This window comes from Myotis lucifugus, unplaced genomic scaffold (assembly GCF_000147115.1).
Source record: "Myotis lucifugus unplaced genomic scaffold, Myoluc2.0 scaffold_486, whole genome shotgun sequence".
Classification (NCBI taxonomy): Eukaryota; Metazoa; Chordata; class Mammalia; order Chiroptera; family Vespertilionidae; genus Myotis; species Myotis lucifugus.
The window spans coordinates 311,174-322,835 of NW_005871534.1; the positions used below are offsets into that span (position 1 = coordinate 311,174).

Sequence of the window (11,662 nt, forward strand, 5' to 3'; positions counted from 1 at the left end):
TAGACCATGGGTAGTACTAGCTTTTTCAGATAAATTCTAACAATTCGAAGTAGCTGACCAGAGTGGAGGAGCCCCCAAAGGTGGGTCTTAAAAGCTCCTCAGGCCATAGCCGGTTTGGCTCAGTGGATAGAGCATTGGCCTGTGGGTCCCGGGTTCGATTCCGGTCAAGGGCACATGCCTGGGTTTCGGGCTCCATCCCCATTAGGGAGTGTGCTGGAGGCAGCCGATCAATGATTCTCTCATCATTGATGTTTCTCTCTCTCTCCCCCTCTCCCTTCCTCTCTGAAATCAATAAAAATATATTTAAAAAAATAAAAGCTCATCGGCAGAGGAATTAAATTGGGCAGGAATGTGCTGACACCTGGTAGGCTGAGTACTTGAGGATGGAGAGGGCTGAAGCTGAGGTAATGAGCAGAGCCAATGGCACTTTTGTATGTAGGGATATAAACGCCGAACTCTTGGGGACAGGTGAGAGAAGTTAGCTTGAAATGCAGGCACACAGGGCAGGGGTCCAGTGGAAAACAAAGGCAGGTGAGGCAGGGGCAGACACGGCCGTGTGAGCAGCCTAATCACAAAAGCCAACCAAGCAGAACTAATAACATTTTTCTGGACTCAAAGTGGGAGGCATAGGAATCTAGGGAGGGTCTGCAACAATAAGGTGAACTGACTTATAAGAACAGGGAAAGTTCAGGTCCGCTGCTGGGCAAGAACAATTGAGGGAATCAATCAGGTGATGCCATGGGTAGATATAGAACAGACTTGTAGCAAATATATACCCCTAGACAAGGCTTTCAAGGGTAGCCCATTATTGGGCCCCCCTCCTCGTGCGGGGAGTCTGAACCTGCTTGTAATTTCCACTCTTGCTTAAATCTTCTGGTCCATGGAGCTCATTCTTGGGAGTGGTGAGACAGGACCCTGGGGGAAAAAACCTTGGCTCACCATTCTGGTTATCACTTATCTATGCCCAGGACATAGCATATAGGAGGCATTGACATTTTGTTGCATGGTTGATGCAAACAAGAGCAGCAACCCAAATTCATCTCAACACCCTAAAACAGTGGTTCTCAACCTTCTGGCCCTTTAAATACAGTTCCTCATGTTGTGACCCAACCATAAAATTATTTTCGTTGCTACTTCAAAACTGTAATGTTGCTACTGTTATGAATCATAATGTAAATATCTGATATGCAGAATGGTCTTAGGCGCCCCCTGTGAAAGGGTCGTTTGACCGCCAAAGGGGTCGCGACCCACAGGTTGAGAACCGCTGCCTAAAGCCACATCCTAACCAGCCCACCCTGGCTGATCTGGAGATCAGTCTACAACAGTGATGGCGAACCTTTTGAGCTCGGCGTGTCAGCATTTTGAAAAACCCTAACTTAACTCTGGTGCCGTGTCACATATAGAAATTTTTCGATATTTGCAACCATAGTAAAACAAAGACATATTTTTGATATTTATTTTATATATTTAAATGCCATTTAACAAAGAAAAATCAACCCAAAAAAATGAGTTCGAGTGTCACCTCTGACACGCGTGTCATAGGTTCACCATCACTGGGCTAGAGGCTTCTGCAGAGAAAGGTACTTAGCAGAGCAGCTGGCTTGGGAGGACAAGGCATAGGACACTCTGAGAGGAAGAATAGGTGGTTTTTATCATCCTCTTTTTACCTGTAGCCTGAGACTTATTTATCAGGCACACTGAGATGTGTCTTCTCACTTGATCTTGATCTTCCAAGTCTATTTTGAGATAAGGCATGGCAGGGTTTATTGTTCTCATTATACTGAAGCCAGAGAACAGTTAAGCAGGTGGGAAACCAGTCTAAAGGGGCCCAGAGTTTCTGAAGAATGATACGCTGAAGTGCCGACAGCCAATATTCAGCCACATCGCCTGGCTTGCTGGGGACTGTGTGGGGCCTCTGGCCACACCGTAGAGCAGTGGTTCTCAACTTTGGCTGCACATTAGAATCACCTGGGAATCTTTTTAAAATCCTGATTTCTGGGCCTCATCATCCTCATCCACTGCTGTAGAGTGTGTACACAGGTGATGGGTAAGATAGGAGATTTTGAAATGGTCGTCACCAAGAGGGCCCAAATAAGATCTTGAAGCTATGAAGGCTGGTAGTTGCGGGCCTGGGCTGGGAGCCAAGACACCAGACTCTACTTTAGACTTCAATTTGATGAACTCCAGCACCCCAGTTAGGGTTGTAGGGCTGTGCCCTACCTACCAGCTTACTCAGTCCCAGGCCCTTTCTTTAAGACTACCTCCTTTGCCCTTGGCATTGAGTTCTTCAGGAGATCTAGAGAATGAAAACTCAGACCTGGCAACTTTTCTTGCCTTGAGGCCTGGGAAGTACCTATGTGTTTAAGCAATTAAGTGAGAGAGAAGGATCTCCGAGCATCACCAGACCGCCAAGGAACATCCTCGGGTACTAGCAGCCAGTCTCCATCCAGGGGGAGAGAACACTTCTAGCTGAAAGAGCTGCTGCCTACTTCTACCAGAAGCCTTATCATGGAATTCCAGAGGGCCCAGCAGGCCATTAGAGAGTCGCCATAGTCCTGGAAGAGCTATTGACGAGTCCTTGATTATAGAGTTGGAGAGCTTTCACTTTCCACACCAACTCTTGCTAATTCTGCTCTTTCTGTGTCATCTTTTGTCCAATTACTTTTATCATTTAATCCCATAAGAGAGAATCCTGCTGAGCTGGGGAGGCACCTCAGGGCAAGAGAGCCTAGGCTTCAGGCTCTCTTGTATAAAGAAAATCAGGCTGGGTAGCTCGGTTGGTGAGGGCCTTCTCCCCGTACATCAACCTCGCAGTTTGATCTCTGGTTAGGGCACATACAAGGAGCAACCAATGAATGCAAAACTAAGTGGAACAACAACAGAATAGGTGTTTCTCTCTCTCTTAAAAAATCGATTTTAAAAAATGTACTGGTTTAGACAAGGGAGTCCTGGGAAGGAGAACTAGTGGAGGCACTGGCTTTGGTTAGGCGGTGAGAACGCCTTCACAATGCAAGGGCCAGGACTTACCCACTTCCTCCCCATCACCGGGCCGCTCCCGATAAAGGTTCTATGGTGCAGCCTCTCCAAGCAGCGGGATTACCACCCTGATCCCTTACTACTAAGAACCATGTGCACGCCTCCGCGGCCGGGCCCCTTTTGAAAGAGGGCTCCCGGGAGCCTGGTCCTTAGAGGAAAGAGGCCAGACCCCTCCGCGCACGCCGAATAGGTCACTGGTCTCCTGCAATGACGCCCCTATCCGGAGCCCTCTGCGCGGCCGCAGAAACCCCTTTTCCTGAAGAGGTGCACAACACTCGGGTAAATTAAGCTCAGCGCCCCCAGTCTCCTCCCCACTTTGGCTCAGCTCGGTCTCTCCAGGACCCCGCCGAGCAACGGAGCCGGAAGGGGCGCCCGTCCTCGTCTCCGGCCCTCACCACCCACTCCATCCTCTTCCCAGCGCCGTGGGAACCCGGTTGAGGAGCCCAGGATGGTACCAAACCGGCCTCGACGAGCCTCTCTAGGAAACTGGGAATTTCACCTATCGTTCGCACTCAGTTCACATTGATTGGCCTAACAGCGAAAGGACCGGAAGATGCCCTCAAAAAACGTGGCGGCCAGCTAGCTTCGCTACGGTTGTCTCACTGTCTCAAGAAACCTGGCATCGGCTTCCGCCACCGCCTGGCCCTCAGAAGGTGACGCCACGCGGCTCACCCTGGTTCCTCGAGAACAACGAGATCTGCCCTAGAACACAAAAGCTGCGCTGCCACGTTTGGCTGCGCACCCCGGGAGGTGATGGCTTTCAGGTGGCTTCACCGGGTTGCTCGCCACCCAGCAAGGCGCGGGCCGGCGATTGGGCACTGCCCGGGGCTCCGCGAAGAAGGCCCTCGGCGATTGGGCGGCACTGGGTTAGGCTAGTTTTAAAGGAGCCGCAGGTGGGAGCCGTCGAAGACCCGGGTTCGGCGGGAGGCGGCGGTAAGCAGTGAGCGGGGGAGGGCACCGAGCGGCTGCAGAAAGGGCGGGAGGAGGGAGGGAAGGAAACTTTTGAACCCTCTGGTCCGGGGCTGGGGAGAGAGCTGGGCGGGGACCCGGGGAGCGGGGAGAGGGAGGGAGGGGGTCTGTGGGCGGGACCTCCGGGATTGGAGTGGAGGGGCATCTGCTGGACAGCGGGTCCCCGGGGATCCTCACAGAGTTGGCGATGCTCAAGTTCGGGCCGCCGTGGAGTGGAGCTTTGCTGAGCCGAAGCTCCCGGGGAGAGGACCCTCCCGCGGCGTCTGATTGGAGGAAACGCGCTGGAGGATTCCTTCCGCTCGGATCCAGTGGAGGGATCTGGTGGGAGGGGAAGCGTCGGTGTGTGGGAATATTGCTTCGGAGTCCTCGGCCACTCGCTGGCTGTGGCTGGGGATCGGGCGGAAACCGAGCCGCTCCGGACAGGATCCCAGCCGACCCCGGGGTGGAATGGGGGTGGGGGCCGTTCTCGGGGCAGAATCTACGGGGACAAAGGCCCCAGGAGGCTCGGGCCGTGGGAGAGCCGGGGCCGCTACAATCCAGGTTCTGGCGGCAAGTGCCTCGCAGCGATTCTTTGACTGCGGCGGCGGCGGCAGTGGGAAGACAGACGCTCCGGACGGCCGACTGGGGGCGCTTTTTCGCGCCCCAAGTCTCCAGCCCCGTCGGCTACCGAGAACTGCTTACTACCATGAAGGGCGGAGCCCCAGGGAAAGGGCTGGCCCTCACTCCCCGTTCCCCCGCTCCCCACCTCCCACCCCAGGCTGCAGCCTGGGATCCCCCAGGGACTCCCCGGAGCCGCCGCTTCCCCCATGGACTTGCCCGGGGACTCCAGGTGAGAGCGAACCCTGCCAGCGTGCCTTGAGCTCGGGAAACGGGGAGCCTGGTGACCGTACAGGGGAAACCACGAAGCCAACGACAGGCTCAGCGGCTGTCCTCCGCTTCTCTCGTCCTCAGCCCCCCTGGCCAGCCGCGCCTGTGCCGCCAGCCCCTGACTCGAGCATCATGGGGAGCCAGAAGCCCGAAACGGCCGAGGCTACAGCTCCCCGTGGTCCCTTCACCCTTGGAAAAGGCCTCTCGGCGGGTCCTAGCCGTGGTGCTGGAAGATGTCATGGCTGCCCATATGGTGAGCCCCTTGAAAGGAGAGGCTCCCTTCTACCCCGGGTCCCTTCTCAGTACAATCAGGCCTGCTCACCAGTGAGGATGACTGAGGCACGAACACCTCTTTCTCACACTCATTGCTCAGGCAGCCTCCCTAATGCTAGAGTGTGCTTGGCTCTCTAACTCCAACCTCAAGACGGCAGGGTCTCCAGTGCCCATTCCCCACCGCCAGCCAACCCGGTTGGGCCGGAACCACCTCCCTACAACTCTAAGAGTGATAAACCCTCCTGCTTTCTTCCCAGCCCAACTTCTAGGCAAACCTTAGGCAGCAGACTGCGATCATTTGCTCCACTGCACAGAGGGAAACAGGTCCCAATCAGGGCTGTCACTCGCCCAAGATCACTCTCTTTTTTTCATTTCTTTAAACAGCTTGGGTGAGATTACCTAGATCCCACACCAGCAGCTCAGAACACGAATATTTGGGCCCAATTCCGCTTAACTCACCTCTTTGGAGATCTTGAGTGAATATTAGCCACAACCTCTGTCAGCTTTGTGGCATAGGACACTGCCAGGCACAGGGAGGCCTGTCCAGTTCAACCTCATTCCATCACCTTGCTCTTTGTGTGTGTGTTTTTTTAAATCCTCACCTGAGGATATTTTTCCATTGATTTTTTTAAGAGAGAGAGAAAAAGACAGAGAGAAATATTGATGTGAAACACATTGATTGGTTGCCTCCTGCACAAGCCCCAACCAGGGCCTGGGCTGGGGAGGAGCCTACAACCAAGGTAGGTGCCCTTGACCGAAATCAAACCCAGGACCCTTTGATCCGCAGGCCGACGCTCTTATCCACTGAGCCAAACTGGCTAGGGCCATCACCTTGCTCTTGACACCTCCTCTCTTAGGTCCCCCTGGTGCCCCAAGAGGAGACCTCCACCCCACCACACCGCAGCAACCATTGGGATTCTGTTCACCACCAGCTGCCTGCCTCGCCACCCCAACAGGCTATGTGGTCATCGCAGGCCAGGTGAGCAAGGCAGGATAGGGGTGAGCTGGTAACATAGCTGAACCCCTCTGATCTTTGTGGTCCCTTTCTAGGCCTGCCTATCCACTGCACTTATGCCGAGAGCCCTTGAGCCGCATCAACCGGCCTTCTCCCACCCTGAGGTGTCCATCAAAGACAACCTCTGGCCCAGAAGACCCTTCACAAGCGGCACCCCAGCCTACTCTGGTGGTGATGCTAGAAGACATTGTCAGTCCCAGACCCCCAACTGAGGTATGGGAACTTCCGGTAAGGATGTCAGGGGTGCAGCTGGGGCAGGCACTCCAGTGAGGGTAGAAGACAGGAGAGTTGTCGGGGCTAGATTTTGCTCAGAGAAGAGAGGACAGCATTTTAGGTGGAAGATACTGCTTGAGCAAAGACCAAATGAAAAAGTCTTTTTTTTTTTAAATATATTTTATTGATTTTTTACAGAGAGGAAGGGAGAGGGATAGAGAGTTAGAAACATCGATGAGAGAGAAGCATCAATCAGCTGCCTCCTGCACACCCCCTACTGGGGATGTGCCTGCAACCAAGGTACAGGCCCTTGACCGGAATCGAACCTGGGACCCTTAAGTCCCCAGGCTGACGCTCTATCCAGTGAGCCAAACCAGCTAGGGCTGAAAAAGTCTTTAGTGTAACCCAGGCAGGCATGTGGAGGCTGAGAGAGTTGGGATGTGGGAAGCTAAGGAGGCTTCCCTGCCTCCCCACCAACATCCCATGTTTATATCCAGGACTTGGCGGACAAGACTCCCAACTTCATCGTCCCAGCGAGAAGGTGAGAGGGCTGGGGAAGGAATTATTAAGATACCCAGACAACAACCATTATACAGGCAGCCAGAACTAGGGCATTAGCATTTTCTTGTTCAGTAGTTCCATGTAGCACCTTCAGTAGCCTTAAGGGACAGGGGAGGTGCTGGCTAGGTGGGATCTGGATCTGGGAGCTTCCCTAGCCTTGACCTTGCCCCTTCACCCCAGAGCTGAGTCCATGATGATGAGTCACCAGACAAAGCCTCCGTCCAGGGACCTGGAACCCCCCTTCCAGCCATCTGCCCTGCCTGCAGACCCTCTGGAGAACCCATCACCAAGTAAGGACTGAGACAGGGATGAGGTGTGGGGCTCTGGAAAACCCTAGCTGAGCTCAGTGTCCGGTGCAGAGGGGCTTCACCCCCTCCCAGGGCAGAGCTTGGTATGTGAAGAAGGGATTTTGACCTCAGAGGCCTGTTGTCCAACTCCTAAATATAGGGGTTTTTTTTAGGAATAGGCTTCCTCTGTGGGCAGTTGAGTGTTTGGGGAGGGGCTGAAGTTACTAAACTGGGGTTTAGACACCTGCAGCTGAGGAATGCCCACCTGTGACCCTCTCCTTTCCTCAGCCCCAGATCCGGTTCTGGAAGCCCCATCGACCCCGCCGCCGTCCAGCCTTTTACGCCCTCGCCTCAGTCCCTGGGGCTTGGCTCCCCTCTTCCGTTCTGTCCGCTCCAAGCTAGAGAGCTTTGCAGACATCTTCCTCACACCCATCAAAGCCCCACAGCCCCCACCCCCCTCGCCCCCCATGAAGTTGGAGTTGAAGATTGCCATCTCAGAGGCTGAGCAGTCCAGGGCTGCTGAGGATACTGCCTTTGTCAGTCCCCGCCCCCCTATCCGCCAGTGGCGAGCCCAAGCCCACAATCCCCCAGCATCTCCTCCTAAGCCATCTCTGGGCCGAAGCCACTCCTGCCCTGACCTGGGGCCTCCTGGCTCAGATGCCTGCAGCTGGCCCCCCTGCTCCACACCACCCAAGCCGGGCCACGGCCTCGACGGCACACTGGGGGTGGTGGGGAGATGGCTGGAGCCCGCCCACCCCCTCGACCCTGTCTCCGGAAAGAGGTCTTCCCTCTTGGAGGAGTGGGAGGCTCTCCTCCCCTCGGCACATCTTGTTCGTCCTCTGCATCCACTTCCTCCTTCTCTGAACCTGCAGAACCCAGGTAGTGCTCTCAATCAGCCCTTCAATCCCCGGCCACCGCCTGGGCCTAGCCTGCTGCCCTGGTGTCCCATGGGCAGGAGATGGGGATACTGCTATGGATATTTTTTGGCCCTGAGCCCTCATCTTCTCTGTAGGTTGGGCTCGGCCAAGGGCAAGGAGCCACGGGCCTCAGAGGACCAAGTGCTTTCCGGCCCCGAGACCAAGGTAGGTGTACAGATGAGGGGGAGGAGCTAAGTGGGAGCCTGTGCCCATACTGCACTCTTACCCTCTGCCCCGTTTTTGCAGACCATGGGGAAGGTTTCTCGATTTAGAATACGCAGGACACTGGCCCGTCCTCAACTAAACCTTACACCAATGGGGCTGCCTCGACCGATCAGGTGAATGCTTATTGTATGTGGAGCTGCCTTGGCCAAACAGATGTTGACTCACATTCCCTTAAGTGTGGCTTTGTCTCCTCTCAGGGAGCACAGTCCAGTCTGGTGATTTGTGCTTAGAACTATCTGCCTGCCTCAGGCAGTTCTGGCATCTGACATGTCCCGGAAACTGAAATACAGACCAGGCCCTGCTTCTCCCATCTCCAGGCGCCATTGGTCCCAGGTTTTTCAGTGGCCTCTGCTCTTTGCTCGCAGGTTGAACAAGAAGGAGTTCAGCTTGGAAGAAATTTACACCAACAAGAATTATCAGTCACCTACGACGAGGAGGTGAGAAACGGTGAAGGCTTGGGGGTGATAGAGGGAAGGCTCGAACCAGAGGCGTGCTGGTAACCAGCACCTCTCCCTGCCTGGTCCAGGACATTTGAGACCATCTTTGAGGAACCCCGGGTGCGCAATGGGACTCTGATATTGACCAGCTCGAGGAAGCTGCGGCGGGCTATGGAGTTTCGGGACAGCAGCCTTCCTCGATCCCGGCGGCCGTCTCGTGGGGTCCGAGCTGCTGCTGGCAGGACCCTTACTCCCAACTTGGCCCCCGGCCCAGATGTGGGACCCCTGCTGCAGCAGCGGCTGGAGGAGCTGGATGCCTTGCTCCTGGAAGAGGAGGAAGTGGATTAGGGAGCAGCCCCATCCGACCTAGGAGCTCCATCTGTTTATCTGTACATCCATCCTGGAGGGAAGGGAAGCCTCTGAGACCATTTTATTTTTTTTCTCTCTGTATTTCTAGTAAAGTTTTTGGTATGTTTCTGATTGCTTTGTATGTTCCAAGTTGAGTTTGAAATTGATTGGCACTATTGGCATGATTGGCACTACTTTGGCTCTCAAAGACTGGGAAATGGGGAAGGTGTCAGGGAAGGCAATGAGGGTTCGACCCAGGGAGCGGGTGGGGAATGGTCGCTGGAGATGTTTGATTTACTGGCGAGTATTCCTGTGTGGAGGAACACTTCTGAACCTGCTCCAGAAGATACTGTGATCAGGGGCCCTGTCAGGGTTATTCCAATTCACTTACAGCAAAGAGGAGACTGCAAGTCCCAGAGGGGACCCAGGCCTGGATCGAGATGGCCCTGAATTCCTCTTAACATGCAGGCAGCCCCTGCTGCTGGTTCAAAAGCTACGAGTAATCAACTGAAGCAGCACCGACAGCACACTGTCCGCGGTGCTTGATGTGCAGTAACCCCATTTCATACGAGGGTAAGCAGGTGGAGTGGATCAGTGCCGTGTCCACATACAGAGTGACCAGCCAACCAGAGGCAAAACAGCAGCGGCTAAGAGCACGGGCCAGACCCAGGGCTAGGTCGAGTACAAGTCCTCGCTAGGAAACTAAGTATTGGTGGCCAGTCCCCTCTCCCTCTGTAAAATGGGGCTCCTAAGAGTATCTTCCTACAAAAATTCTTACTACCGCGCGAGTCGATACGTGAGGAAGTGCCCGGCCCAGCGGAGCAAGGGGTTTCTTTTCGTCCGCGCGCAGAGCACAGGCCCGCACCTTCCCGCGGAACCGAGAGGACAGGCGACGCGGCCTCCTCCCTGCGCGTCCGGCGGTCGCCACCCGCTCCGCCGAGAAGCTAACGCTGCCGAGCTGCCCGCCCGACGTCAGCGCCGCGGCGCGTGCGCGCGAAGCCAGGCGGCCTGTGGGCCCAGCCCAGCGGCGGAAAGGGAGACGACGCCACTGGGGGCCGACGGGGAGCTTCCGCAGCCGCGCGCCGCCCAGCGGCCAACCGCCCCCCGGCCTCGCGCAGCACCACGGACTCCCGGCCTTGACGCCGTCAGAAGGTGGGCCAATGAACGGACCGGGAAAAGGCGGAACCCTCTGCAGGACCGCCCAGGCACCTACTCCGAGCCAGTCGAGTCACGAGACTTGGTGGAGGACGGAACTAATCTGACGTACGTCCAATCCGGAACTTGAGGGCGGTTACAAATTACCCACTCCCCGAGTTTGACTCCGCCCCAGCCCTGACGTGCACTTTTCCACCAATCAACGACTAAGCCTGCGGAGGGGTGAGGGGAAGGGGGCGAAGAGTGGGAGGAGGCAGAGAGAGGAAGGAGGCGTAGGCTGAGGAAGAGGGAGGGGGGTAGGGAAGTGCTGGCGGAGAAGAGGCCCAAGACTCCAAGGGAGACAGCAAGAGGGTGCGCTGGAGCTCCCCCGCTGACCAACGGCTGTTTCGGATCCCTTAAGGAGCGCGTCATACAGAGACGAAGAAAGGAGGAAGAGACTTTTATGTCGGCAGACAGAGAAGCTCTACCGGTCACTGTTGCCTCACATCCGGGGCTTTGGAGGGCTGGCCCCCGCGGCCCCGCCCCCCCCTCGCGCCTTTCATGGCGACTGGAGGCGGAGGCTGGAAGAGCTGGGACTGGAGGAGGCCCCTTTAAATCTCCTTAAAGGGGTGGCCACTGAGTTCGGCAGACTACAACGCCAGCCTTAAAGGGGAAGCCGCCGAACAGGAGCTGACAAATTGAAAACTGCTGTTGGGAGAATTGGAGCGAGTGAGGATTCTTACCTCCTCTTCCTCCCCACTCCAGAAAGTCCTTTAAATTCAGCGTAAAGGGGAAGTGGCCGCTTGTGGAGGACTGGAAACAAACTCTCGAGCCTTTCAAGCGGCGGCCTGCTGTTTTGAGGACCCAGGACTCCTTAAAGGGGTGGTCTCTTTTAGCCGGAGGACTTGAGACACTTTTAAAGGGGAGGTCTGCGTTTCGGGGAGAGCTTTCGGTCCCTTTTAAAGGGGTGGCCCTTCCTCTTCTTTGGGGAGACTAGTCTCGACCCCCTGGCAAGGGGCGGCCACCGCACTAGGCCGGCCGGACACCGTCTGGTCGTCTTAAAGGGGCTAGGGGCTGGACAACTTGAGATTTCGCCTTAAAGGGACGGCCGCCCCGTTTTCGCCGTCTTGGCCCTGCCGGCCCCACTGGGGGGGTGGGGACCCTCGGGCTTGTCGCCCCGGGGGCGGCGCCGGCTTCCCAGGCCTTGGCCTTGGGGCAAGCTCAGGGCCAGCAGATCCTGCTTTAAAAAGGAAGCCGTGGCCCTCTCGTCCCTGTGCAGCCGCCAACGCCGCGCCTGCGACCCTGGGCCTGCGGACAGGCCGCTTCGGCCCCGCCGCCTCCGGATGCGGCACTGAGGGCGGTCGCCATGGAGACGGCCGC

The 11,662-nt window shown here is 56.1% G+C and overlaps 2 protein-coding genes and 1 long non-coding RNA gene across 3 annotated transcripts in view; 2 read left to right on the forward strand and 1 right to left on the reverse strand.

Annotated features, from left to right (window-relative positions):
* Window positions 1-260: 260 nt before the first annotated feature.
* LOC111823428 lies at window positions 261-4,348 on the reverse strand. Its single transcript, XR_002826444.1, has 4 exons — window positions 4,183-4,348; window positions 3,709-4,001; window positions 1,668-1,736; window positions 261-915 (listed from the first exon to the last, which is right to left on the reverse strand). It is a non-coding gene; the product is annotated as an uncharacterized LOC111823428 (long non-coding RNA).
* On the forward strand, window positions 3,910-9,280 carry PRR14 (proline rich 14). The gene is given in 14 exon segments (XM_014445917.2): window positions 3,910-3,969; window positions 4,763-4,834; window positions 4,957-5,125; window positions 6,003-6,124; window positions 6,196-6,373; window positions 6,871-6,914; window positions 7,115-7,224; window positions 7,510-7,917; window positions 7,920-8,100; window positions 8,234-8,303; window positions 8,385-8,476; window positions 8,729-8,800; window positions 8,890-9,145; window positions 9,147-9,280. Coding segments are annotated over 13 exon segments (1,749 nt in total). The 5' UTR covers window positions 3,910-3,969; window positions 4,763-4,811; the 3' UTR covers window positions 9,171-9,280.
* Window positions 9,281-9,887: 607 nt separating this feature from the next.
* Window positions 9,888-11,662, forward strand: part of FBRS (fibrosin) — a 13,302-nt gene continuing 11,527 nt past the window's right edge. The window contains exon 1 of the mRNA XM_006103471.3: window positions 9,888-10,411. Coding sequence (XP_006103533.3) covers window positions 9,888-10,411 — 524 coding nt within the window. The remainder of the gene's footprint in view (window positions 10,412-11,662) is intronic.